This window comes from Acanthopagrus latus, chromosome 17 (genome assembly GCF_904848185.1).
Source record: "Acanthopagrus latus isolate v.2019 chromosome 17, fAcaLat1.1, whole genome shotgun sequence".
NCBI classification, from domain to species: Eukaryota; Metazoa; Chordata; class Actinopteri; order Spariformes; family Sparidae; genus Acanthopagrus; species Acanthopagrus latus.
In genome coordinates this window covers 27,545,361-27,571,222 of record NC_051055.1, presented here as the reverse complement: position 1 = coordinate 27,571,222, position 25,862 = coordinate 27,545,361, and the positions used below count along the sequence as shown (strand labels likewise).

Genomic DNA, 25,862 nt, shown 5'->3' with positions numbered 1-25,862 from the left:
TGAGGCAAGGTGTCACTTAAACATTCATTTATAGGCGCTAATAGAGTGACAGCAGCTCATTTTGCTGTAAATGTTATTTAGCAATAAAATGACACTAATGTGTCTTCTGTGTTGCACTACGAGACAAGTTTAATTCAGAGTTTATCCACAAATGAAAAGTGGCCTGCTTCATTTCTGGATGAACTAAAGTATTGTTGTTGTTACTGGTGCTTTAGGACAAATCTCATTATCTGCATTTTTTCATTTAGATGCCATCTTTTTGTGTTGATGGTCAAATAGGCTTAAGTGGTGGAATCCTTTGTTTGTCCATAACCTTTATTTAATCAGGTCTCATTGAGATTGCGATCTCTGTTACAAGACAGACCTGAGTTCATTCATGTACAGCCAGGCAAAACAACAGGAGAAACACATAATCAGACAAAAAGAGCACATACATATATCTGACATTTTTGATCTTATCTTCTGTAATTTATTCCACTCATAAGGTGCAAAGGACTGGAAGGCTAGTTCATTATGTACCTAAAGGGTAACAAGAGTAAAACAGTCCTGAGATCTGGTCTGACGAGGAGGGTTTTTAAATTTGAGAAGAGCAGCGTTATACTGACACAGGAGATCTTTTTCCTCTTTCCTATTAATCCATCTACATTGTTTTGGTGTGAGTCTTTGTTCGGAGTTTTTGGAGGAACTAGATGTCTCAAAGCACAAAAAAACATTTGAGAAACTTACCAGGAATTTCTAGGAATCATAAACTGGTTACTGGAGATAATCCACATACCATATTGTTAGCAGTTTCATGTGGAAACTACTTTCTTCCTTCAGGACTTCGTACATCCACCAACAGTATCACTACATAGAGGGAAGTTTGCATTTACTCAAAAATAAGAGCCAGCAAAGTAAGTTGATGAAGGGTGAACTGTCCCTTTAAAAATAGAAATTATAACATTTTATTCTCTTCTTATTGCTACAGAGTAACTATTCATTGAAATTAAGTGGAAAAAATATTATATTTCGGTATCATTTATCCTATAGATTTATTAGATCTCACCATGCACTGAATAATCAAACGTCTCAGCTGTCATGCTTCTCTTCACATGAGGACATTAATTTGTATTATTAGATGATTTAGGTCATGTTCACTGGCTTTTACATGAGCCTTGTGCATGAACTGTATTCTACAGAAGATTTAGAAAAATAAACCAAACTGCAAAAGTGAAATCTCACATAGCTACATACTTTTGTTGAGGGCCTGGACTTAAATGTGTCCTGATTACAAAATAGGACTAATTTGTTTGTCATGGTTTCTCTGTTTCTGTGTACCTTCAGCATGCAGAAGCTGGCAGTCTGGACATCTCCAGTGCGGTCCACGTAGCTCTCCATGAGGTCCACGCCATCTTTAGTCAAACCTGTCAGCAGGATGCCCTCCAGGTTGCCCGCCTCCTTCATCTCATTGGTTAGTTTGTCAACGTATCGAGGAAGCTAAAGTCAAACACCCCCAGAGAGGTTTATGAAATCAGAGGAGAATGCAACCTGATCATGCACTGCAGAAGTTCAACAGGAAATGCTGTAACAAGGAATGACATGGGACATAATCTGCAGTCGAAAAGGCTTTGTGTTGTGTTACCTGCGCGTCGCTGAGAAACATACAGGCAAAGGCGACTCGGTCCCGCACAGCAACACTGCTCTCATACTGAAATACACACAAAGAATTTTTATCCTCTCTTGTCATTTTTTATAAATAAATAGTTTGGGATCACAATCTCGAATAAAGGCATCAATTTGCAACTTGAATATTACTGCTCCGTGACACACTTCTGCAGGAACACCTGATCAATTCTAAGAGCCAAGATGGAAAGAAACACAGTCAAAGGGACTGACTTAATGCTTTTATCGTGGAGTCATCACTTCTGGCCAGGAAAAGGTCTAAAGAGATAAATAAATGTGACAGCAGCTGGCTGCCAGATTCTGATGCAACTAGGGAAGGAAGAAACAGAAACATACACTCTGTCCTGGGCACGGGTTCAATTTCTGTTAAGTGTTTAACGACCTTACAGCACTGATTACATAAATGTGAAACACATCTCTTTCAGTGCACCTGAAGACACTGCAGTATTAACTACTTCTTAGCCGATTTCACGGTCTATTTTTTCTTTCGCTAACTTTCCTTGTGTTTGCAATAGGGCTACAAAATTCCATGACAGTAAGAGATCCATTACCAGCACGCCGTCATAGGCTCCAGGCTCACTGGTGAGAAAGGCAAACATGACGCAAAGGTAGGGGTTCTTCAGCTGCAGCCTCAGAGAGCTGCACATCTCCCTCCACAGGGAGGACTTCTCGTCGGTGTAACCTGACAGAGCCATGGCAACCACGTTCAGGTTCAGGTCACCTGTGAACGGGGAAGAAGTCAAGACAATCTGGTTTAGTTTATATCAGCAAAGTCTTCAATGTAACTGCAAGCGCTGTGGTCGGACAAAAAGAAAGCAGTCTTTTGACAGATCATCAGAGACAACTATTCAAGGCGATTTGGCTTTGTGGCTCAATGAACAAGAAGCTCCGAGACACATGAATTACTTTAAAAAGCCTTTTGTTCTGTGATTTGTTCACATTAAAAACAGCTCCATCACTCTGGTCATGCTGTGGTCTTTGTCAGCATTCAAAACAAAACCAAATAAAAGGATTCAAAGCACCCTTTAAGTGCCTAAAAATCATCTTCTTTTTACAGACGGCCTGTTGCTTACTGATGGTTTCATACGGTTTATTTATTGTTTCTATCATACAACATGCTTATAAAGAGTTTCAAAGGCCGTAGTGGCGTAAAACTCATTCATTCACGGACTCAACATTAATTATTTACAGGAGCAGTGTAACATTTTGGCAACTATACTTCTGGCAAGATCTATCAGTCATGATAAACCGATAGTGACGCAACTGGTGATATTAAAAAAATTAAATATTGATATCATATTAATAGTAAACATACAATAATACTGTGTAAATAAACCGGTGCCCCTTAAATTATTTGTTTGTTTCTGTTCTTTTTTGGTAGTAGGTGTAGGTGGAATAATGTATTTTAACGCCTGTTTCCAAGTGCAATAATAAAGAAGAAGACGACAATGCAGTAACTAGTCAGGTAGATACTACCACAGTGTGTGGCTGCTACTGCTACACACACTCACATCAGAGGAGATGACAGACGAGAGCGAGATGCTCTACCCATAGTGTGGGTACATTTTGTGATAATGTCATTGTCAAGAATTCTCCAAGCCATTATAATCGTACACTGAAGATCTGATATCGTGCCAGCCCAAGTACACATTAAACAAACGGGATATAAAATGTTTTAGAGAGCTTTTGAGATGTTGTCAGGTGGATTTGTTAACCTTTGGACAGAGCCAAGCTTCGCTAAGCATCTTATGGCTGTATTTTCTTTGGCTATCCATCCGCAGTGAACAAGCATTTTTCCCCAGTGTCCCACTTTTTCTTCAACATTAAATTTAAATAGTAGATTTCAGCAAAATTTACTAAAATACTTCTCGTGGCTTTCTCTGCCAAAGTTAGTAAGGCTGCTACAGGCTGAATGTTCAAATATTTATATAAGTGTGTAGATGACAATCAGATCATTAACTAAGAGCTGCTGTTTGAGAAAAAACACTGTAACTGTGTGTCGAGATGGTTGTGTTGACACTCCTTATCTAATGGATCACCCCATCAGTCATGCTCAGGAAACACTCATTAGAACACACAGCAGAAAAACGTTTGACCTACATTGGTGGAATTTTTCTTAGTCAAGACGTGTGTAAACAACAGCCTTCCCTCTCCATTTTCATCAAACCTCAGTGTGAAAAGCACTGCTGCTGATACAAGACAAGTGTTGTGTGAAAAACAAGGTTCTCCTGCTGTTACATTTCTGAAATTCCTTGCTTTTGTCTGAAAACAAAAAGGGGCACTTTATTTTTTATTCTGGGTAGTACAATAAAATCGTTGGCACATTTCTAGGAGGTTATTTGACCTGAAACAACCTAAAGATGATGATACTGTTTTATCATGCTTTGGTACACACTGCAGACATAAGTCATTGGTCAACATAGCTTTCAAAATATAGCTTACTTCATTTCCTGGTTAAGCAGCATGACATTATAATGCACATTTGTGCAGAGGCAGATGAACTTCACTTAGAGGTGTAAATCATGTATCAAGGAGAGATCCCTTTAAAATTAGGTGATTATTAGACATTTTACCGCTTCTACAGAAGTTAATTTAGTCCAAAAAATGTAAAATATAAGACCAAGCACATTAGAGCTGCTACATTTAGTAAAGCAATCAGTATACTAAATTAAAATGAAACTATTTTGATGCAAAAAAGTTGTTTTTTTAAGCAAAAATGCGGGCGTTTTGATTTTCATGGTCATGCACTAAAGATAATTTAATAACTTAGGGTTTTGGACTGTCTCTCAGGAACTGGATGACGTTATCCTGTGTGTTAGGATATTGTGATGGGATTTTTGTTTATTGTTTTTTGTTGTTTTATAAACCAAATGTTTAACTAATTAATCAAATCAATCAAAATAATCTGCAATTTGCACATAAATTAGATATAATAAATTTATGTCAATCTAAAAGCACATTAAATTTTCACATTTTTAAGCAGTACAGGTGCAATAATGTGTTTGTTATGAATCATTCCTCCTTTCAGTCGACACCTGTCTTCAAAGACACACCTGCTTCTTCTCCCTTCACTCTCCGGTGATGCAGCACTCACCCTTCTCAGCTGTGGCTCCTTTGTTGAGGATCTGGATGGCCCGGCGGATGTCCAGGTTGAACAGAGCCACGGCGGCCGCACGCTCCCACTCGCGCTCCTGCTCAAGTGTTCGGAGGAATATCTCCACGTCGATGTCGGGACCCCGGCTGATCCAGCCGCAGAGCCGCAGGGCAAGGCAGCGCTCCTCACTGAGGTAACGTGGTACATCCGTCTGCCGGTCTGAACCGCTCCAGCATCTGCGGCTCTCTGTTGTGCCTGAGAGACCAGGAGGACAAACACACACCATTCTATAAATCAATAACACACATTTACAACATTTATGAATATCAATTAACCAAGTTGTGATTATCATGAAATGCTCAGAGTGTCGGTGACTTACCTGAGCTGGTCTTTACGATGCTCTTGATACCAGAGTAGACTACGGACTGCTTGTTCCCCTGCAGTTTCAGCTCCATATCTTCTGCACACTGTTTCATATGTGATACTCTATAGGAAGTTTAGCTGATAATGCAGTTCAAACATAACAATGATAGCACAGAACAGAGGAGATGTAAGTGCACAAGAACCACAGTTACCACAGAACTTTATCACATTGCTCAAACATAAACTGGACCACAGTGGGATAAGAGGCAATTAAACCACGGCTGACAATTTTGCAATATGACAAAAAAAAAACCTGCCATATTATATTGAAACATTTTCTATAGATATATGTAGATTCTTAAAATCTACAAAGAGTGTTATGAAGACATGACCCATTAGTTGTGAAAAGGCAGAGATAAGAGCGAGTCATAAAGCACCTAATGAAGCATCTCTGCAGAATCATTTGATTAGCAGCTGAGTCAACAGATTTGTTGATCAAAACCCAGGTGCACCAAATCACAGCAGACTCACGATGATTGTTATACCAAGATAAACAGTGTCCCACTGAGCAGGCATTTCCACCACTTCATCGTCAAAAAGGATATAGAACAGATCGAACCACAAAGACTTGAGCTGGGGATCGTTCCCTCCAGCCAACAGGTGGTTCCTCCACACCTGGATGGTATCGTGCCCGTACCTGGACTGCGCCCTCTCCCTCATCTTAGTGGCGATGTCTTTCTCAATCATGCTCTCAACTCCTTCAGCCCCATCCTCCACACAGTCATACAAGTGCCTGCCACACGCCCACATGAGAGAGGTAGTAGAGCTCCAGGCCAGCGAGATGCGTTCAAACACGGTGAAGTCAGTCATGACCCGGTTGGCCGCTGACACCACCACCATGCGGTTCTGAGAGGACGGGTGCCAGGCGAAGCTGCCAATCTGGCTCTCACAGGGCTGCACGCTTCGCTCGATGATGGTGGGCTCCGTCTCATCGCCGATGGGTGTAGGAGTGTGTTGCATGTCGTACAGGCGGATGATGTTGCTGTCACGTGTCAGTGTAGCCAGCAGACCAGTACGGGTTGGACACCAAGCCACCTAAAATGAGAAAGGAGAACATCATCTTACCCAATTTAACTAGACCGAAATTAAACATTTAGCTAATCTCATTAAAAACAGAGGCAGACCTTAGTGAGTGGCTTAGGCTGCTCAGTGAGCGTAAGCACAGGCTTCTCAAACTTCCTCAGATCCCAGATGGCCACCTGGCCCTCGAAGAAAGAGGCAACACGGTCATGGAAGTGTGGGTCGACCGTCACCCCCTGGATGGCCTTGGTGTTGACAAACGTTTTCTGGCTTGTGTTTCTCAGGTCAAATATTGCGAGGTTCCTGTGCATGCCAGCCAACAGCAGCTTTGGGTCACGAAGCAGCCAGCAGAGAGACAGACAAGCATCGTTCTGGCCAAGCTCATACAATGGTTTGGTCACTACTGTGCTCGAGTCCAAATCTACAGATGAGAGACGAATCTTATCTGCAGCTACGCTGGTCTCTGGGGAAAACTTACTGCTAATGTCCCATATGAGGACAGAGAAGTCTGCCCTGTGCTTGTCCAACCCAGCAGCCAGCAAGTTGCTGTCCACTGGGTTCCAGGCTAAAGTGTTGCATTGACGGGCATGCTTGGGCACAAATTCTTTCCCCACCAGCTCTTTACATGTAGAGTTGTGGCTCTGACCCAGACTGGTGAGCACCACTCTGCCATTAGCTTGGCCTACAGCAAGTAAACACTCAGGCTCGTGCTTTGGGTACCAGGCCACGCATTTCATATACGGGGTGTCAGAGTTTATGGCTAGTAAAGTAGCAGCAGTTTCTTCGGAAAGCGGGAGCGTGCCAGCCTTGGTTTCCGCGCTGCCCACAGGTCCGATACGGTACAGTCCAAGTTCAGAGTCACAGATGACATAACGGTCCGGGTGGTGGGGAGACCACAGGATGTCCGGCTTGGAGCCACTCATGATTCAAAAGCAGCTAGAAGGATCTCAAAGAAATCTGCCTTCTATAACCTGGAAAATGGATAAATGAACACAGAAATGAGTCAGTTGATAAACACTTCTGACACCACAGACCCGAGGTTACTGAAATAAATGCAGGTTGGCCAATAAACAGCACTGACAAATCTCAAAAGTAGTTACATTAAAGGTGCACTATGTAGTTTTGGGGAAGATATTTTAATCAGAAGAGAAAGATCTTCATTGACCGCTTTTTAAAAAAAACTATATTCACTTTTTGTTTATGTGGCGGACCCTGCCACCTCTCTAGTTTCACACAGTGTTCTGGGGATCTTATATTCCTCTAAGAACTGCTTGTTTATATAGCTAAATATTTCTGAGTTTGGATTATTACATCATGAATATTTTAAAAACTAAAATTCTGAGTTTTAGTCTCCTCTCCAAAACTACACAGTGCCTCTTTAAGGTGTACATTAGCTAAATCTGAACGTTAATACCTTTACTGAAAAGTTAGCAACCTGATGCTAAGTGGCTAGCTTGCAACGCGTTTGTGTGAAATAAGAGACAAGTGTTAAATAAAAGGTGTGGTTAATTTGCGACATGCCAAAGTGACACGGCAGGTAAAACTACAGTTCCAAGTTTGTTGACATGCTAACTTTACTAAGCTAATGCTAACGAGTGAAGGACGAGCTGAAACACAACCGTTTAGCTAGCTCTGTTTTAGCTAGCTGTCGAAAACACTCGCTAACAACTGACAAGATTAACGATGCTGTGTTACTTACAAACACGCGCAGTGTTTAAACGAGCAGGTGTATTTCGACTTGACATACACATGTCGGGAAGAAGGGACACTTCAAGTCCCACTTGAGTGTTGTGTGTTACACCAAAACACGTCCGGGGTGTTCAGAGGTGTCAGCTCCTAAAAAGTTCCGGTTAACTTTAATTTAATACACGCAGTTTACCACCAGAGGATGCTGTTAGCAAAGTGTATGAAAATACTTAGAACCACCTCATAATAACACACATAATCAGATTATTATACTCGAGAACAATATAGTAGATTATTTGAAAATCTTTTCTTTTTTTTCTTAATTTCTGGGAATTAACCCAGTGCACATGGATCATCGGATTGACTGCAGTTTACGAGTTGGATGCTTTAAATATGGTTAAAAACTGTGCAGTACATGGGAATCATGATAACTTACAACTCATCTGGTTTTCACATCAGTGGGCGAAAGTGGAAAAGTAAAACAATCTCATTTGGGACTCTTACGCAAGGCATCCAAAACAATCTCCATGCACAACAGCCCAAAACACAAAGCAGTGAGGCTAAATGAAAACAGCAAAAGACCACCACTGACTTACTGCAGGGCGTTTGATTTGAATAATAAGATATATAATATATTTTTCATCTGAATGATGCTCAGTTTTAACTATTGTGTTCTATCCACACTACTAGAACATTCGTGTAAAAACATATTGTGAGCTGAACAGGAGGGTCAGGAGAATAGAGTCCTCTCGGTCAGTCATCAAGCTCTGAAGTGGACCAGGGGCTGAAATGTTGGATTGGCCCCAGAGCCCCCAGCTACACACACAGCAGCACATCAGCTCATCTGATGGTCCTCAGTCTGCCTCAGCCCGGTTCACAGGACCAGATTCAGCGGCGAAATGCCCCCCAAAGAGCCACAGCTGATTGGACTACAAGCTCTGCCAGCAGCTAAATGAGATTCTAGGTAACATATTTTTGAATATATTTTATTTGCATGCCCAGCACAGTTGTTATTTATTTGAATAGCAAAGTTTATACTACAGCTTAGACAAGTCATTATATTTATATTAGTCAAATAAGGCAGAATGTTGTTGCTTTTAGATATTCAAAGATGCTTATTTACTGACATGAGCTGAGTTATATTAACGATTATGCAAAGGCTGCAGTATCTGAAATTTGTTTAGACTAACTGGTATTTGCACAATCATCATTCTGGCTTCATATTTTTATATTTTAGAGATTTTAGTTCTCTAATAGTCAAAGCTTTTTTAGAAAGCACATCATCAGTATCAGGAATCATAACATTACTGTTTTTAACTGGAGCTTTACAGTTGTTTATTGGTGGTGGTTAGCAGGATGCGTGATAGTAACATATAAAACAGGTGATTCTTATGACACTCACAATATCTGATTTGCACATGCTGACGTTAATTTACTTTATTTCCAACTGCTTCGTCTGCTAGGATGGAAATGTTGCTGAGGGGAAACCTGAGGAGGGGAGTGGCGCTCTGCCTGCTGCTGCTGGCTCTCCTGCACGAGGCCTCGGGCCAGAGAAGGAAGACAGGACGCAGGAACAACTACAGGCTGCATGACGATGGAGGAAATGGTAATTCCTTATATGAGCTGTCCACATGTGGGGCGGGGGAAGGTCAGTCACTGGATCCTGTGGGTGTAGCAGACTTCAGGTAGGAGGATCAGACATTATCAGCTCAAGATAAGTAGAGTCAGAGTAAGAATGAGCCTGTCGGGATAATCACGTTTTGTTGGACGACTTATTGTCCCCTAAATAACTGCAGGGAACAATATTATTATTATTTTTAAACAATTTCTATAATAGCATAATAGTACACCGTTTCAAAGAGCAACTAACTTTTAATGCATATTACTCAAACATTGGAATTGGAATGTAAAAATGTATCCTAAATAAATTAAGCATAAATAGTTTAAAAGCACACAAACACATTAATAAATAAAATATGATAAGTCTTGTATTGGCAGGAAAGTCTGCCTAGATTTTCAACTTAACATCTCAAATCCCTGATGTTTAAACCCTAGACAAATCCTTCTTTTTGAACACGACAACCGAACCCCAAATTTCTCCCAATGTTCATGCCAGCATGGGAGCTTTCTGCCATCCATGTGTGAGGCAAAGTGTAGCACTTACATACTGTACATGCAGGTAGTTTACACTCATTATCTAACAGCGGATGTCCTGCATTTGCACAGACACGGACATAAACATGTTTCTGTTTCAAGTTAGGTTTTTGTTTTGTAACTCTGCAAAGGCAATGCTTAAATGCACAGAATACCATTTCCTCCTGCTAGAGGTCTCTCTGTCAAATCAGAAGACAGAAGATAAAAGCAGAGTGGAATCACAGGATCTGTCGAACAAAACCCATTGCTGATGAAAGTTAATCTAACATGACACAGGCAGAAATGTTGATGAAGGTTCTCAGTCATCCAGTGCTGTATCGTAGGCAGCTGGACCTGTTTCAGTTTCCTGAAGATGTTTCACCTCTCATCCAAGAGGCCTCTTCAGTTCTTACTAACTGGAGGCTTTTAGCCTTTGGTTAGAACCGATGAAGCCTCTTCGATGAGAAGTGAAACGTCTAAAACGAGTCCAGCTGCTTGCAATATAACATTTCAAACACAAGCAGAAATGTTTGTTGACAAGGTAATGTTCTAAATTGTCATGTGCATTATGTTTGGCCATGTTATCCTATTTCCTCACAAAAGAAAGGCACTGTTACCTCGAATAACATAACAGATTTCTCTTGGTTTAAATGTTGTTGGAAACATTTGGGATAATCTAATTAGAAAACTCAATGAACTATATAACAAAGGTTTTGAAGTTTTATAAATATATATTGATTGGCTTGTTTTAGTTGACCAACAGTCCCAAATCCAAAGATATTCCAATTCAATTATCTATCTACTTCTCTTATCTACTACAAGGACTATGCAGTTGCAACCATTTCCAGATCCTCTTATCTGTCTTCCTCTACAGTCTTGGTTTGATGGGTTTCTTTCTCCCGCAGGTCTAACATGTTCACTTGAAGTGGCCTTCATCCTGGACAGCTCAGAGAGTGCCAAAATATTCCTGTTTGAGAAGCAGAAGGCCTTCGTGTTGAGCTTCAGCACCCGCCTCGCTATGCTGCAGGTAGCCGGCTGGACGCTGAAGGTGCGAATGGCTGCACTTCAGTACAGCAGCTCTGTTTCCATAGAGCACCGATTCTCAGCCTGGAGAGACTTGGATTCATTTCACGGTCGAGTCAGCACCATGAACTACATCGGCCACGGCACCTACACAACCTACGCCATCACCAACGCCTCCCAGCTGCTGGTGCAGGAGACGCCGGCGGACAGCGTCAGGGTTGCAGTGCTGATGACCGACGGGGTCGACCATCCCCGCAACCCTGATGTGATCGCAGCTGCAGCCGAGGCCAAAGGTCACGGCATAAAGTTCTTCGCTGTGGGTTTATCAGACATCGCCCAGCAGAGTCAGAATAACGCCAAGCTCCGCGCCATCGCCAGCACACCTGCTCAGCAGTTTGTCCAGAGTCTGCTGAATCCTCAGCTAGAGGAGAAGCTGCTCAAAGAGATGGTGAGTGCTGCCCATGTTGGCATAAGAAACAACTGGGATGTTCTTTTTAATGGCCAGCAGGAGGCAACTCTTCTATGTAAGCTTATAGGATGATGTATTACCTCAGTTAACAGTTTCCTGATAAGTTTTTGTAAGATTTGGTCCCATTTGGAGTGAAATAGAAGATTAAGTCGGGTATGCTTAAGATGTGACTACACTGTGATTGAGAAGTCGCTACCACAGTGTGTCTCTGGGTTCTCAGTCAGAACCAGCTTGGATATCCATCTTAGTTTTGACAACATGGTTGGGAAAAAAGGGCGAAAAGGGTTTGGACCCTCCAAGAGAACCCAAGATCAGTTAAAGGGTTATAAAAGGTAACCAATATTTTTCTTCTCACCTCTGCTGACCTCTGAAACTTTTCAAATGAAATGGAAAATAGAATTAGTTGGTTGTTTACAAATCATTGTTTTTTAAGAAGGCTGTAACCATTGCAGTGATGTAACTTTTTTAAGGGGTCAACAACAAGAAGATTGGCAACCACTGTGCTTAACTGTGAGCTAGAACAGGGGTCCTCTTTGTCCGCACTTACTCGTGTCCTCACAGCGGGTTCATGTCTCGGTGACAGAGTTGTGTCTGCATGATGAGGGGTTTTCCTGCCTGCTTTGCATTTTCCACACACATAGAAATGTCGGGGTCATGGCCTGTTGGAGGGAGATTGTCTGGTTTGTCCTGCTCTCCAGAAATGTGTGAAATTATTCAATCGTGCTTACAGCTTGCAAGAAAGACATTATATATCAATGCAGTCAAGTCAGTTCTGTTGTAAGTTGTGAAGTGCCAACTTACAACAGAAGCTCTCATCTCATTACACGTTTTTATATAGATCAGGGTTAGACTGCACTCTAATTAAATCCATGAGCAATCACACAGTGACAGCCAAGAGGAAAATACTGCCTTCTAACAGGAAGAAACCTCCAACAGAACCTCACTCATACTGGATGTCCATCTGTCTCGACCTGTGGGATTAAGAGAGACACAGATAGACAGATGTGCACAGCAACCACAATAATAACAACAGCAATGAACAAAAAAACTGCAAGGGTCCAAACACAGAACCTTGTGGAACTCCATGACTAAAACTGGTGTGCAAGGAGAATTCTGGCACCTCTCCCTGCCAACATTCCCTCTTGGCTCCTGTGCAAGCAGTGCATACAACACTAACACTCCCCCAGTGCTTCAAGCTCACATTCTAGACCGCTAACTGCATGGCTAACTGAGCTAACTAGCTAATGGCAGCTACAGTGTGCAGCACTCTGTGGTTACTCTGCTGATAAGCTGCCCCTTCATTATTTGGAGTAAAAATTCAACTTATTCTACACATATTGCACCTTCAAACCAGTTAAATGCATGTCATATAATGCTGATTAAATGTCAAAGTTTCTGTATAAGGATGTGATGGTTAATGGAGTCAAATGCAGCGCTATGATCTAACAAGACAAGTTCAAACGCAGATCCACAGGTCATGACTGAAAATCCTTTATTAAAATATCTTCAATAAAGTCATAACAATGGTTTATTTCATTAGTTCAGACACAATAAATGTATCTTTTCTGTGGTACTGAACCTGTAACTGAACATGTTTTGTCTCATGTTTTGCATCCAGGCTGCAGTCGCATTTGAAGGCGTAAGTCTTTCAACACAATTGAGCATTTTACCTCTATAATTATACTGTTTATTTTAGCATTATGTAGCATTCAGCCATTTACATTGACAATGACTTTTTATTTTTCTTCCTGTTAGTGTCCACAGGCTCAAGTCTGTTTGTGTGAAAGAGGAGAGAGGGGCCCTCCAGGAAGTCCGGTCAGTGTCCAGAAATTATTCAAAATCCTGTCTGTGTTTTTCTGGATGTCTTCATCATAAATGACAAGGCTTAAATTTGTCTTTTAGCGCCTAGTTAAGACTTGACTGTTACTAATTCCAGGGTAGAAAAGGGGACCAAGGCTTCAGAGGGTCACCTGGTCAGAAGGGAGCGAGGGTAAGTTATCACACAAAGACGATTCTTAACTGTTTTAGTGTCTGATTTTACTGTAAATTGGTGTCTTTTCTATCAGGGAGAACCCGGCTTGAACGGACGACCTGGAAATGACGGCCCAGAGGTAAAAAAATAAATTCTCTTTAACTACCAAATAACGTGCTTTTCATCAGACGAAATGCAGATATTAAGTGTCTGATTCACCTTTTGCAGGGTCGACCAGGTTATAAGGGCAACAAGGTGGGTGACGTTTAGCTTTAGCAACATGCTAATCAGTTCTATTCAAGCCTGAAGAAAACAAGAGGATGTAACGTTGTGTTTGGTATTTCAGGGGGAGAGAGGAGACTGTGGCACTCCTGGTGAAAAGGGTGACAGTGTATGGACATTATTAAGAGAGCATTATTTCCATCAGTACTCACAGAGTTTGTCTGAATACTGAATTAAGTGTCATTTTTGCAGGGACCAGAGGGACCTCCAGGCCAGCGAGGACCCAAAGGAGAAGAGGTATAGCACAGATAGATGTCTTCTTTTATTGAACGATAGCAGTAATGAGCGTGGTCTGCTCATTTTAAACCCAACAAATAATTCCATATACAGCAGCGGGGAAAAGAAAAGTCTCCTGACTTTATGTGGCAGCATGTTTTATGAGGAACAGTGAGTGTCAGTGCTTAGCCACGCCATCGAAGTGTTGGTCACCACTTGTGTCCAGACTGAAAGCTCTCAACAAATATCTGGTGGATCGCAGTGAAGCTCTGTACAAACATTCATTCATTCATGCATTCATGGTCCTGTAGAAGATGAATCCAACCAAGCGGTGACCTCCGGGGCGGAAAGATTAAGCCACGCTCCACCTCTTTGCCCATTTTTGGATTAGCTGGGAGTTAGGGGGAGTCGGGCCGTGCCAAGATGGCAACAGCTGGAGCCTCCATCCACACTGAGCGGCTCTCTGGAAACCTATGGGTGACGTCACAGAGATGTTTTATTATACAGTCTATGAATCCTTCTGACTCATGATCCCCTGACCTTTCCTGAGGTTTTCTGATGTGGTTCGTTCTAATAACTTCTGTAAACTCTCATCTTTTTATGTAGCAGCATCATCCGGCAAACACCTACACCACCACTGAAATTCATCAGCCAAATTCAGTTATTTTGTATGTTTTTTAACCAAATGCTGGAACGTTTTCAACCCATCAGCTGTTGTCTAACAAACATTAAGCCTCTGAGAGCAACGGCAAATGTTTCAGGGCGTAGCCAGTAGATATCTGCAAAAATGGATACCTAAGCCTAAACTTCCTCTTTTATGCACTGGTCGTGGTTCACAGCTCCATTAGCAACCTGAGACACAGACTGTTTACCTGCACGCCTCTAAAATGCACTCAAACGTCAATAAAACTCAGACTACAAACAGACTGATACCAAAATCACAGCTCTTATAGGGATTGGCAAACTATGTAACGCAGTGAACATATTAAACTTTATACTTGCTAAATATCAACATGTTAGCATTGTTAAAATTAGCATTTTAGCATGCTGACTTTACCATTAAGCTCTTAAGACCTTTACGTCTAAGTAAAACCTCAAAACCATGACTGTAGACTTAGTCTTGTTTCAGTTTTTAAATTTGATCAACTGTCAGTGATCCCGGTTTTAACTGACTTATCATCAGATTCATTTAATCATTTAACATTGCCATTAGATCATTTTTTTAATTACTTGTATTTTCATCCCTGGCCCTTTTACGCCCCTGATCATCAGTTTGCTGCCTGCTGTTCACTGACACACAGACATCATGTTACGTCCACATCAGACAGCCTGCTCAGCCTCCAATATGAAAAATGGAAGTGGAATTTGTCTCGTATTCATCTCTGCACTAATGGAATGTGAATATTGGATTATGGGTAATCCTGATACCAATGTGGCTTTCCAAAGCAGTGAATCCAGGCTTGCAGGATATTATTCTTTTGCAGGAACAGACTTTGTGTGGTGGGATTAGTGCAGGGACCTGGCCGCCCAGCACCACTCTTCCTCCTCTGTGCTACTGGCACAGTGTCAGTATAACCTTGTTATTTTGTGGGCTTGGCCTGAGAATCGAAGGACATGAAAGCCATGAATGTCGATTTTAATCCTGTTGTATTTTTCGCTCAGCTGTGTTGGGTTTTGACCTTCAGTTTAGTCATACAACGACAGGGCCACATTTTAAATTCATACATGACTGTTGCGTTTTGCTGGATGCAACATTTTTGGCACAAAATGAAGAAAATCACCTCAACACATCATATTTTAAATTTGTTTTGCAGGGTGCATTAGGACCACCAGGAGACATGGGTCCTGAGGGTCCAGCAGGACCGAAAGTGAGTTTCCTCAAGACCTCAAGATGCATGAAATTTGGAGAATTTTCAACTCATTTTCATATCGAATGCACAGATTTTATCACACGTATAAAACATGTGCTAGGATTTGAACATTTCTTACTTTACCGCCCCCCAGTGGTCATATCAAGAACACACTGCAGCAGACAGCACGTACACCACAAAAACTACAGCATACAAGAGTGTAGAACGTTTTGGTTTTTGGAACAAGGATATATTGACATGTACTGAAAAATAGAAGCAAATATACTTATAAACATATATTTCAACATATGGAAGGAGTTCACATATATTCTACAGAAGATATTATTATTAAGCTTCCAGAAAAAATTTACATATATATTTTGATAATACATTAATAATATACTAATATGAAATATTGAATGTTGCATATATTACTGGATAAGAAGCTTTTCGGAAAATATATGTTATTATTTTGTATTATTGCAAAAATGGCAATAATTTGATATTTGTCAACATATAGAGAATATATGATTATATAATTTAACATTTAACACTGAGAATGTGATTTTTAATCAAGGTTAGCCCATAATACTATATTTGTACTGATCACAGATGTCACTGTTTCCATCCACCCAGTATCTCTGTTCAGCATCCCCACTGGTTGCCCGGCAACCTCAGTGTGATGCCAACAAGTCACTGCTGGGTTTTTTTGTGTGTGTTTTTAAAAGCATTTTTTCCCAAAATGTCAAACTACTCCTGTGAGGTTTCGAGAGCTTGTTCTAAGAAACATTTTCATTTTGTGATCCGAAAAATCCAATCCACCATCCTCGCAGAGACAGAGAGGAGCATTCTGTCAGTAAAATAAAGAATGATTATTTGGTCAACCACAGAAACCGTTTATTCAGATCGTATTAGAATTTCTTCAGTCACACACACACAGCGCTCACCCAGACACGATGGCACACAACATTTGTATTGTCAGACAGCAGATTTGGTCAATAAGTGGTCGAAACATAAGATCGACCTTTAAAAATGTGTGCCCATGGCTAATAAGATGCTGATGCCTCCATCACCACGGAGCTTTCTAACAAAGATCTCCTTATGCAGATGAATTGTAATGTGATTTATCGCACATCCAGGAAAAGTCCAGACATTAATCAAGAGTTTTAGAGAGGAGACAAAGGTCTGGTCTTTATTTCTTAAATGCCAGAAAATGTTTAAAAAAAGACTGCAGGCCATTTGGCTTCACTGATGAAGATTAATCAGAGTATAAACTGTATTTTTATAGTATTTTCCATCAGATGCATTTGTAAACAACAGTAAATGCCAAAGGGAACAAGATGGCATCCTGTACAAAAAAGGGAAGATGCCTAAACGACTTTGGTCGCTACTTTTGAATCAATTTCACATGTTTACAGTGTTGAACTGCCGTCGTCATGACATACTCATCTCTGAATTTGTTTGTTGCCACAGGGAGACAGAGGACCCCCTGGTTCTTCTGGACCACCGGGGGACATTGGTATCGGTTTCCCAGGAGCAAAGGTAACTCTTTACTGTAAACACTCCTCACAACCCTAAAATCTAATCGATGCCTAAAATGTACCCTCAGTGAGGTGAGAATATTTCCAGCTGTAAAACACAACAATTGAGCTTTGTATAGTCTATGTATGCAGTTCACTTTGCCTCATTTTAAGAGTTGCAGAACATTTTTTAGGACATTTCTACCAGCCAGAGAGATCGTTTAGTTGTTTTCACTGATTATATGAAACTAACAACCCCCTATAAATGACAGCTATAGAGCAAATATCAGATTTTTTATGCCTGACTGGAAAATGTAGATATTCGTTGAACTGTGTGATGTTTACAGGGTGAAAAAGGCATCCAGGGAAGAGCAGGTCCCATCGGCCCTGTTGGGATCGGAGAACCAGGACTGCCAGTGAGTATGAAAATGGTCTTTTAATGCATCAAGATGTTCTGTGTACACAGCAGAATAATCTGAAGTGCTCTCTGTGTATGACAGTGTCATTGGCAAGTAACAGTGATAAAAGTGGTCAAAGACACTAATATTTGTAAAGTACATCTTTTGTTTACATTAAGTTTTTCTAATACGCCATAAAAACATTTACAAGGACATTTTTTTAAACTGAACAATCATTAAAAGTAAGTGGAGATGTTCTTTTTAAACTACATCACATATGGATTGTTCAACATTCCCTCTGATCTTTGGTGAAGAACTATAAACAGCATAAATCCACATTTCTTTTAATCGGTTTCCTGAAATTAAGATGGTCAAACTGTCAAACACGAGCATGTTCAGTCCACTTCACTCTCGTCCCTGTGGGGTTGTTTAAACCCCTGCTGCCCCCTGCAGCACCAGTGTGCAAAGTACAACCTGACTGTCTAATATTGGAGCATTTTGTATTCAGCATTTTGTGTTCACGTACGGTGGATTTTTAGTGGAAGTTGTTTGTTTGTTCCAGGGCCCCCCAGGACCTCCAGGTGCACAAGGAAACTCAGGACCACCTGGAGACGGGTTTCCAGGTCCGAAGGTGGGTCAGGTTTTTTCATACAAACAACAACATGTAGTGTCTGATTTACTGAAGAAGAATGTGACGTTCACTTCCGGTGCAAAGCAGAACAGACTGATTCGTAGAAATCACAACAACTATTTGTCTCTCTGATTTCTCCAAAACGTTGTGAATTATTCAGGAATTTACATTATTGGCTTAAACTTCCAATTTTAACATGTTGGACATGCGTGAAGCTCATGCAGTCATGTTATGAGAACTGTTGGTTCAACTCACCGTCCTTGTTTTAGGGTGATCGAGGATACGAGGGTCCGAGGGGCAACCGAGGACTTCCTGGTGTTGGGGTCAAAGGTGACAAGGTGAAGAGACTTGAAAGGTTTTACATCTTTACTCAAACTGTCTGTTAATGCTGCAACATTTACTGCAATGTAAGTGTTCGGCTGCGTCTCACTTTCTCTGATTCAGAGCTGGCTCTTTGTTTACTTCTGTATGAATCTCTTCTCAGGGCAGTCAGGGCCCGCCGGGGCTCACAGGTCCGGTTGGTGCTCCTGGTCTGGGACTTCAAGGAGAAAAGGTAAAAACTGCTGGAACTTCTGCTAAAACTGAAGCGGAGAGTCACATTCTAACCATCGTATTTAGTTATCAACATCTCCAAGCTGCTTTAGTTTGATTTGTTCTCATCTTAATCCTCTTTCGCAGGGCGATCAAGGCCCAGTTGGACCCGCAGGCCCCAGAGGACTCCCAGGTATTGGAATAACAGGACCAAAGGTGAGACGGGAGGGGGACGTCCAATAACTGACGGGGTGTTTGTCTCAGAAACAGAAACTCAGATAGTAATTGTGATTGACAGTCAGCTGATTGTCTGACTGCATCTACATTGTTTTGCATATTTTATCACACAGATGCACCTGTGGGCCACAGCTGGCCTGTCAATCACACGCCGGCTTGAATCAGTCTCAGTCTCGATCACACGGCAACAAGAGAGGCTGCTAGTTTATAATCTGAGGCACGTTGAGATCAGCTTCATGTGAGAGTCTGTACATTTTAACGTGAAGGATTTGCTGGTTACTGTTTGTAAGCAGTTGATTGTGGTTTCTGAGTCTCAGTTATCACATAACACCATTTTGGGTCGGTGAGCTATAATGACCAGAACCGCAAAGAGAGTCCAATCTAAAGACTGAGAGGGATTATTTTATGAGTCTATTCTGCAAAGTCCTGCATAATGTAACTTTAAACAAGAAAAGAAAAGGAACTGAACATTTTTTATTGTGCTCTAATTTTTGAGAATTTCCTTTTACGTCCTAAACTCTATTCAGGTTTTTTTTATAATCTTACTTTACACTTAATTTCAGTCACAAACTGCCGTCTTTGATTTCCCACTTTCTTGTTGACATGTTATTATGATTTGATTTCGAGTGTCGTCTTTGTTTCAAATGCCTGATATATGTTCTTCCTTTGTGCCACAGAGTGTCATTATTATTCAAAAAATATTTAAAAAGATATTAGTGAGCCAAACTGTCTGATCTACAGTCCACATCAACACTCACCGTCTGTGTGTATTAATCCACCGCTACAAATAGTTCCCAACAAATGCCCAATTTAATCCAGTTAAAGTAACATTTGCTACAAACTCCAGCACCCGGCTGTTTGATGAAATAACTAAGACTTTTTTAGTCAAATAAATCTCTATGTTTGTCTCTATGTTAATCTCTATGTTACATCTTAAGTAGGAAGTAATGATTTTTGGAATTAGTGACACACACAGGGAGAGAACTAACAGGCTGTTGGTTCTGGTATTGTAATAGGATTTATTGCCGGTAAGAAAAATATAGAATAATGCAAGTACATTTTTTTTTTTTCTAGGCAAAATTATCCTCAAATTTATTCCAAATTACAAACGAAGTTATTTTTTAGAATTCAATATCACATTTGTTTGAATTTCACCTCTTTCTTGTGGACAATCAATTTAAACTCTGAGTTAAAACGCTGAATATTCGTCCTGTCTGTGCTGTGAATTTTACCTTTTAGGGGAACCAGGGACTCCCAGGTGAAGTTGGACTGCCAGGTGAGAGAGGTGTGGGAGAACCAGGACCCAAAGTAAGTCTGCAAATTTAATTGCTGCTTTCACTGCTTTTGTTATGTGGTTTACATCATTCTGAGTCAGTCTGAACGCCACTGACGCTCTTCCACATTACTGTCCTCTCTCAGGGTGACCCAGGAGCTGAGGGGTTACCAGGTATACCTGGTCCGCCAGGAGAGGATGGAGCCCCGGGACTAAAGGTAACATCGCTACCTAAACCTGTTTTCTATTTTTCATAGTGGATCTAATAATTCCTACCAGTCTTCTGCTTCATTAACTGTTTCCAAATGGTGTCAGGGTGACATTGGGTTACCGGGGCCGAGAGGAGCTGTCGGCGCCTCTGTTAAAGGCACACCTGGAGAACGGGTAATGGACGTTTTTCACAGCTGACAAAAAAAAAATCCCTGTAATATGATATTCTGAAAGCATAACTCATGATGATGAGTCAGAGGGTTGTTTGGTAGAATCTGAGCCGCAGCCTTGTGTTGCTCTGGCAGGGACCCCCAGGGGAGAGAGGGTCCAGAGGCCAGCCCGGTGCGGTCGGTCCAGTCGGGCCAATGGGGGCAAAGGTTTGTACATAAACAACAGGTCAATTATATATGAAAATTATATCCGCTGACACCGACAGGTTTATGTGTCTGGGAATTAAAATATCTCCACCACCTTGCGGACTGTATCATGGTAGTAAAGGCAGGTTCATGGCCTAGAACAAGCTCCACCATACTGGATATTTTTGTAGAGCTATTTAATGACTAATAGATGTATTTAGTGCCACAACACTTTGGATATAGAGAGCTGAAGTTATTCAGAATAATTTTGGGATCCTGTTTGAATTGTGTCATGAATCACACATATGATTAAATATAAGACTGTGTGTGTAATTATAAAGACTACACAGCAGTCGTGTTAGTGATGTTAGTGACGCTCACCAAAACCCATGACACTGTAGAGCTGCTCCTGTATATTAGAAGCTCACTGAACTGACAAACTACCCTGTCACATGACTGCAGTTGTCAATACGACAGATTTACTGTGATTTTCATCTTAGGACCTTTTCTGAGCCGTGTTGCCGACCATGTTGTTGCTGAGTGTTGAGTGAGAAACTAGATTACATTTTACTTCAATTTCAAAAAAACTTTCTTGACTTGAAAAATTACATTTAACAAAAATTTATTGACAAAAATCATATGTGTGATTCATGGCAAAACTCATATGTTTCGATTTGATTTATTTTAAATTATCTGTCTCTCTCAACTCACTACAGCACATAGTCTTTCCGAAATAAGTTCCCTAGAAGGTCCACAGGAAGCGGTGTGACTTTGGCACTCTATAGTCTTAAAACTAGCTACTTATTATTATATAACTAAACTAATATACGTCTAATAAGTGCTTTGTCTTCCAGGGGGAACCAGGAATTATTGGGCCACCAGGAAAAACGGGACCACCAGGGAAGGGTATACCTGGTGCCAAGGTAAACTCATGTGGCGCAAACAAAACCGCAGCTGTAACTGTAAACAGCAACAAGCTTGGTTTATTGTTCTACTTCTGGTTCTTGTCAGGGAGAACTAGGTCCACGAGGTCCACCTGGAGCTGTGGGAGAGTCAGGGATTGGCTTACCTGGGCCCAAGGTGAGCTCAGCTCAGGTTTAATCTTCACTGATCCTCCCATGAAAGGTTCTGAAAAAACAAATGGTTTGGTTTGTAGGGAGACAGAGGAGCCCCAGGGCCCACTGGGTCACCTGGACTGAAAGGTGACGGATACCCCGGTCCTCCAGTGAGTATCAACCTACATCTACCTACAGTACATTTACATTATTATCCCTTTACAGCCCGAATGATGTAATCAATTCACACCTGTGTCTCAGGGACTTCCAGGGCCTCCGGGTCTGATAGGAGAGATGGGATCGGATGGTGTTGGTTTACCTGGACCAAAGGTAAAAGTTCAGCCCACAGAAAAGATTGTAGTTGTTTTGTTTTTGTTTGTTTTGTTTTTGTTTTTCTTATATCTATATTTGTTTTCTAAGTGTTGAAACTGTTTCCACTTCAGGGAGACAGAGGCTTGCCCGGACCTCCTGGACCTGCAGGACCACCAGGGATTGGCCTTCTCGGTGCAAAGGTAACCTGCCCCATTTCAAACAGTAACTTGTACACAAAAGCCTTCAACTTCACGTTGAAAGACATCCAGAGAGACACGCAGTTTCTTTTCCCTCCAGGGTGCCGTCGGCCGAACAGGACAACCTGGTCCACCAGGGTCACCTGGTGAAGGCATCCAAGGACAAAAGGTACCGCTGTCAGCTGAAGACACGATGAGAGCAGCTTTGAGACAACAGAAACTTTATATGAGCTCAATCAAGATCTCGTTGGCATCTGTGCTGTATGTTTCCAGGGGGAGCCTGGATTTCAGGGGATCTCCGGCCCCAGAGGTCCTCCTGGACAAGGTCTGCAGGGGGACAAGGTAACGACACATGATCACTGAGCAAAATGATAAATTGCATGAAACTGAAACAAAATATGCAACTTATACAGGACTCATAATATGAGTGTTTCTTTCCTCTCGCAGGGGGATCGAGGGTTCAGAGGTGAAAAAGGCAAAAAGGGAGATAAAGGAGAGCCTGGAGAGACCGGAGCCATCGGACCATTGGTACGGAAGTCGTTTTTTTAGACAAATTCGAAGTGCTTTCAAAGTCATTAATTAAAAAATGTTGATCTCTTTCAAATCACAGGGCAGAATGGGACAAAAAGGAGAGCCTGGACTCACAGTAAGTATCACGCATGATGTCAGCACAGGTCTAAAAACCTTAACTAGCCATCATTAATCTTTCAGCACTTCAGATGTATGGGTGTGTGTACACTGAGAGTTGATTATCCAGGTTTGTGTAAACGTCACATCAGGGATATGATCGAAGACTCAAGACCTGGACACTCGTACGCATGTAAACATTCAGTTTTAAAAGTACTGCACTTTCTATCTTTCACAGAGAGATGAAATCATCAAAATAGTGAGATCCATCTGCAGTGAGTAAACAGAAACTCAAAACTCGCATTTTGAATTGTAGTCGTTTCTTTATTTCTATAATGTGGCTCCTCTCTTCTCTGTTCCATTAGGTTGTGGAGTGACGTGCCGCCAAACACCCTTGGAGCTCGTGTTTGTGATCGACAGCTCCGAGAGCGTCGGCCCCGACAACTTCAACGTGATCAAAGACTTTGTGAACGCCCTGATCGACCGAGCCTCGGTCAACAGGGACACCACGCGGGTGGGGGTGGTCCTTTACAGCCACATCAACATGGTGGTGGTCAGCCTCAGACAGGAGGCCAATCGAGATGAGATCAAGTCTGCCGTGCGTTCCATGACCTACCTGGGCGAGGGTACGTTCACGGGCAGCGCCATCCAACAGGCCAACCAGGTGTTCAAGGCGGCTCGGGCAGGTGTGAGGAAGGTGGCCATCATTATCACAGACGGGCAGGCCGACAAGAGGGACGCGGTCAGTTTGGAGAGCGCGGTGTCGGAAGCTAAAGGAAGTAACGTGGAGATGTTCGTGATCGGGGTGGTGAATGAGAGCGATCCGCTGTACGAGGAGTTCAAGAAGGAGATCAACCTCATGGCCTCTGACCCCGACAACAACCACGTGTTCCTGATCGATGACTTCAAAACTCTTCCAGGTGAGCCACTCTCGTGATCACATGACGTGGCAGGATATTAAAGGGTTAGTTTACCCAAATAACAAACACATTGTCCTACTTTTATTTGTCCAGATTTTTAAAATATCGGTCGGTCTAGCGGTGAAAAGTAACTGAGTTTACATTTGCTCACATTGCTCTGGACTTGCAGCTCTGGAGAGGAAACTGCTGAGTCATATCTGTGAGGATGGAGAAAGACATTTGTTCAGCTCCATCCCGAACTCCAGACTGCCTCCAGGAATCCCAGAGATCTCCAGTAACGTTCGAGAACCTCCGTACAGGGTCGATACAGACACACCCACTTTCACAGGAGACTTCAGGAGAGTCCAGATGATGGTGAGGAGAACAAATCAGTTTTTTTTGTACCTTCCTGTTGATACTGAGGGCTCTCTTGCAATGGTTTATTGTATCACTGGCGATATCCAGATGCAATTAAGTAAAATCCTCCAACAACCCTCTTTCATGGCTCTGACGGTCTGTCCACCACTTCAGTCCAGACAGAAATGGCTCAAGAACTATTTAATAGATAGCCATTAAAATGTTGTGCTAGTATGAATTGTCCTCGAGTGATTACCTGACATTTCCGCGACAAAAGTGGATGATCTCACTCTCTGCTCTACAGCCCGGCCCTCCAGCGTCAGTCCCTGACAGAGAACCCGTAACTCCACAGAGACCCCCGACCCCCGACGACAGATCCTCCTCAGAAATTCAGAGATTTCCACTGTTCGACAGGGAGCCCTTCAGACCTGTAACCGAGTTCATGCCACAGTTTGACATGCAGGACCCCACGAACCACGTGGTGATGACGGGAGCCATCGGGCCGGCGGGTCCCACTCTGAAGACCCCGTCTGAGGAGAAGATACCAGCACCACTACCGCCGACTCCTGCACTGAAGCCTACAGACACCCGCGGCTCAGGTAACAGGGAAACCTAGGGAACCATACTCCCAAGATCTTATGTTCCCTGATTCTATGCTCTCCTAGGGTTGGGGGTATTTCACCTGAGTACAATAAGAGAGTTAATGCATGGAGCAAAACATTGAACTGGGAACAGGATGCGGGGGAACAAACATGTGCACCTCATCTTTAAGAGTACGTTAGCTTGCTGGAGTTAGCATTTAGCTTAAAGCATCTCTATGCCCATGTGTAACATCACAGAGCTGCTAGCACAGCTTGTGAGCTCAGTCTCCTTAAGTCTGACACTTGTCTTTCGCTGTCTTCAGCAGAGCGCTGCAGTCAACCCCTGGATCCAGGACCTTGCCGGGAGTACGTGGTGAAGTGGTACTACGACGCCGCAGCCAATTCCTGCGCTCAGTTCTGGTTCGGAGGCTGTCGAGGAAACAGCAACCAGTTCGACACCGAGAAGGAGTGCAGAAAAACCTGCGTCAAGGTCTAAACGTGCACAACGTGCCTGTAGTCATGAACACAATGCTCAAAAAAACAACATGGTGCTGAGACTTCACGCCATGAAGTTCACCTCAAGTTCAGTGCCTTAGTATTTTACTTGTAGCTACTCTGACATGGATAGGGAAAATGAACAGCAACTGCTCTAAAAGAGGCTTCAGTAAACCACATTAACCTAAAATGTAGTTAAAGGTTTAAATTGTTCAGTAGGCCATGTACTATTAAATGTGTTTTGTTTTTTTTTCCTGTTGGCCATTGTGTTAATCAATCAGAACGATGTCTGTAATGTTACTGACACTGTCGAGCAGTTGTGTTGAAAATAAAACAAACTTTGTAACCACTAA

The 25,862-nt window shown here is 42.1% G+C and overlaps 2 protein-coding genes across 4 annotated transcripts in view; one reads left to right on the top strand and one right to left on the bottom strand.

Annotated features, from left to right (window-relative positions):
- mios (missing oocyte, meiosis regulator, homolog (Drosophila)) overlaps positions 1–8,046 on the bottom strand; it is a 12,095-nt gene extending 4,049 nt beyond the window's left edge. Inside the window, exons 1-8 of the mRNA XM_037072860.1 lie at positions 7,899–8,046; positions 6,304–7,170; positions 5,725–6,214; positions 5,136–5,234; positions 4,757–5,011; positions 2,214–2,383; positions 1,622–1,687; positions 1,318–1,476 (exon numbers count right to left, since the gene is read on the bottom strand). Of these exons, the coding sequence (XP_036928755.1) occupies positions 1,318–1,476; positions 1,622–1,687; positions 2,214–2,383; positions 4,757–5,011; positions 5,136–5,234; positions 5,725–6,214; positions 6,304–7,122 (2,058 nt within the window). The 5' untranslated portion in view covers positions 7,123–7,170; positions 7,899–8,046. The remainder of the gene's footprint in view (positions 1–1,317; positions 1,477–1,621; positions 1,688–2,213; positions 2,384–4,756; positions 5,012–5,135; positions 5,235–5,724; positions 6,215–6,303; positions 7,171–7,898) is intronic.
- Positions 7,278–25,862, top strand: col28a1b (collagen, type XXVIII, alpha 1b). 3 transcript variants are annotated; one of them, XM_037072858.1, is made up of 36 exons: positions 7,278–7,736; positions 8,576–8,849; positions 9,349–9,491; positions 10,924–11,489; positions 13,129–13,149; positions 13,266–13,325; positions 13,447–13,500; positions 13,577–13,621; positions 13,711–13,737; positions 13,829–13,873; positions 13,957–14,001; positions 15,795–15,848; positions 17,304–17,372; positions 17,698–17,766; positions 18,311–18,379; positions 18,649–18,717; positions 18,864–18,932; positions 19,058–19,126; positions 20,387–20,455; positions 20,567–20,638; positions 20,736–20,804; positions 20,936–21,007; positions 21,841–21,909; positions 21,998–22,066; positions 22,143–22,211; positions 22,303–22,371; positions 22,485–22,553; positions 22,651–22,719; positions 22,824–22,892; positions 22,998–23,078; positions 23,161–23,196; positions 23,416–23,452; positions 23,543–24,097; positions 24,267–24,451; positions 24,738–25,032; positions 25,338–25,862. In XM_037072858.1, the coding sequence occupies exons 3-36, from the start codon at positions 9,350–9,352 to the stop codon at positions 25,508–25,510; spliced, it is 3,600 nt and encodes a 1,199-aa protein (XP_036928753.1). In that variant the 5' UTR covers positions 7,278–7,736; positions 8,576–8,849; position 9,349; the 3' UTR covers positions 25,511–25,862. The 3 variants fall into 3 exon arrangements, with proteins under 3 accessions (XP_036928753.1, XP_036928754.1, XP_036928752.1); XM_037072859.1 differs by lacking the exon at positions 7,278–7,736 and having other exon boundaries at positions 8,168–8,849; positions 25,341–25,862; XM_037072857.1 differs by lacking the exon at positions 7,278–7,736 and having other exon boundaries at positions 8,168–8,849.

What these genes read in the sequence shown, in the direction of transcription:
- col28a1b (XM_037072858.1), top strand. Translation starts at nt 9,350, where the DNA reads ATGGAAATGTTGCTGAGGGGAAACCTGAGGAGGGGAGTGGCGCTCTGC. An exon ending in TGGGAGAACCAGGACCCAAA is followed by an intron (nt 20,456 to 20,566) that starts GTAAGTCTGCAA and finishes GTCCTCTCTCAG; the next exon opens with GGTGACCCAGGAGCTGAGGG. An exon ending in TCAGGAGAGTCCAGATGATG is followed by an intron (nt 24,452 to 24,737) that starts GTGAGGAGAACA and finishes TCTGCTCTACAG; the next exon opens with CCCGGCCCTCCAGCGTCAGT.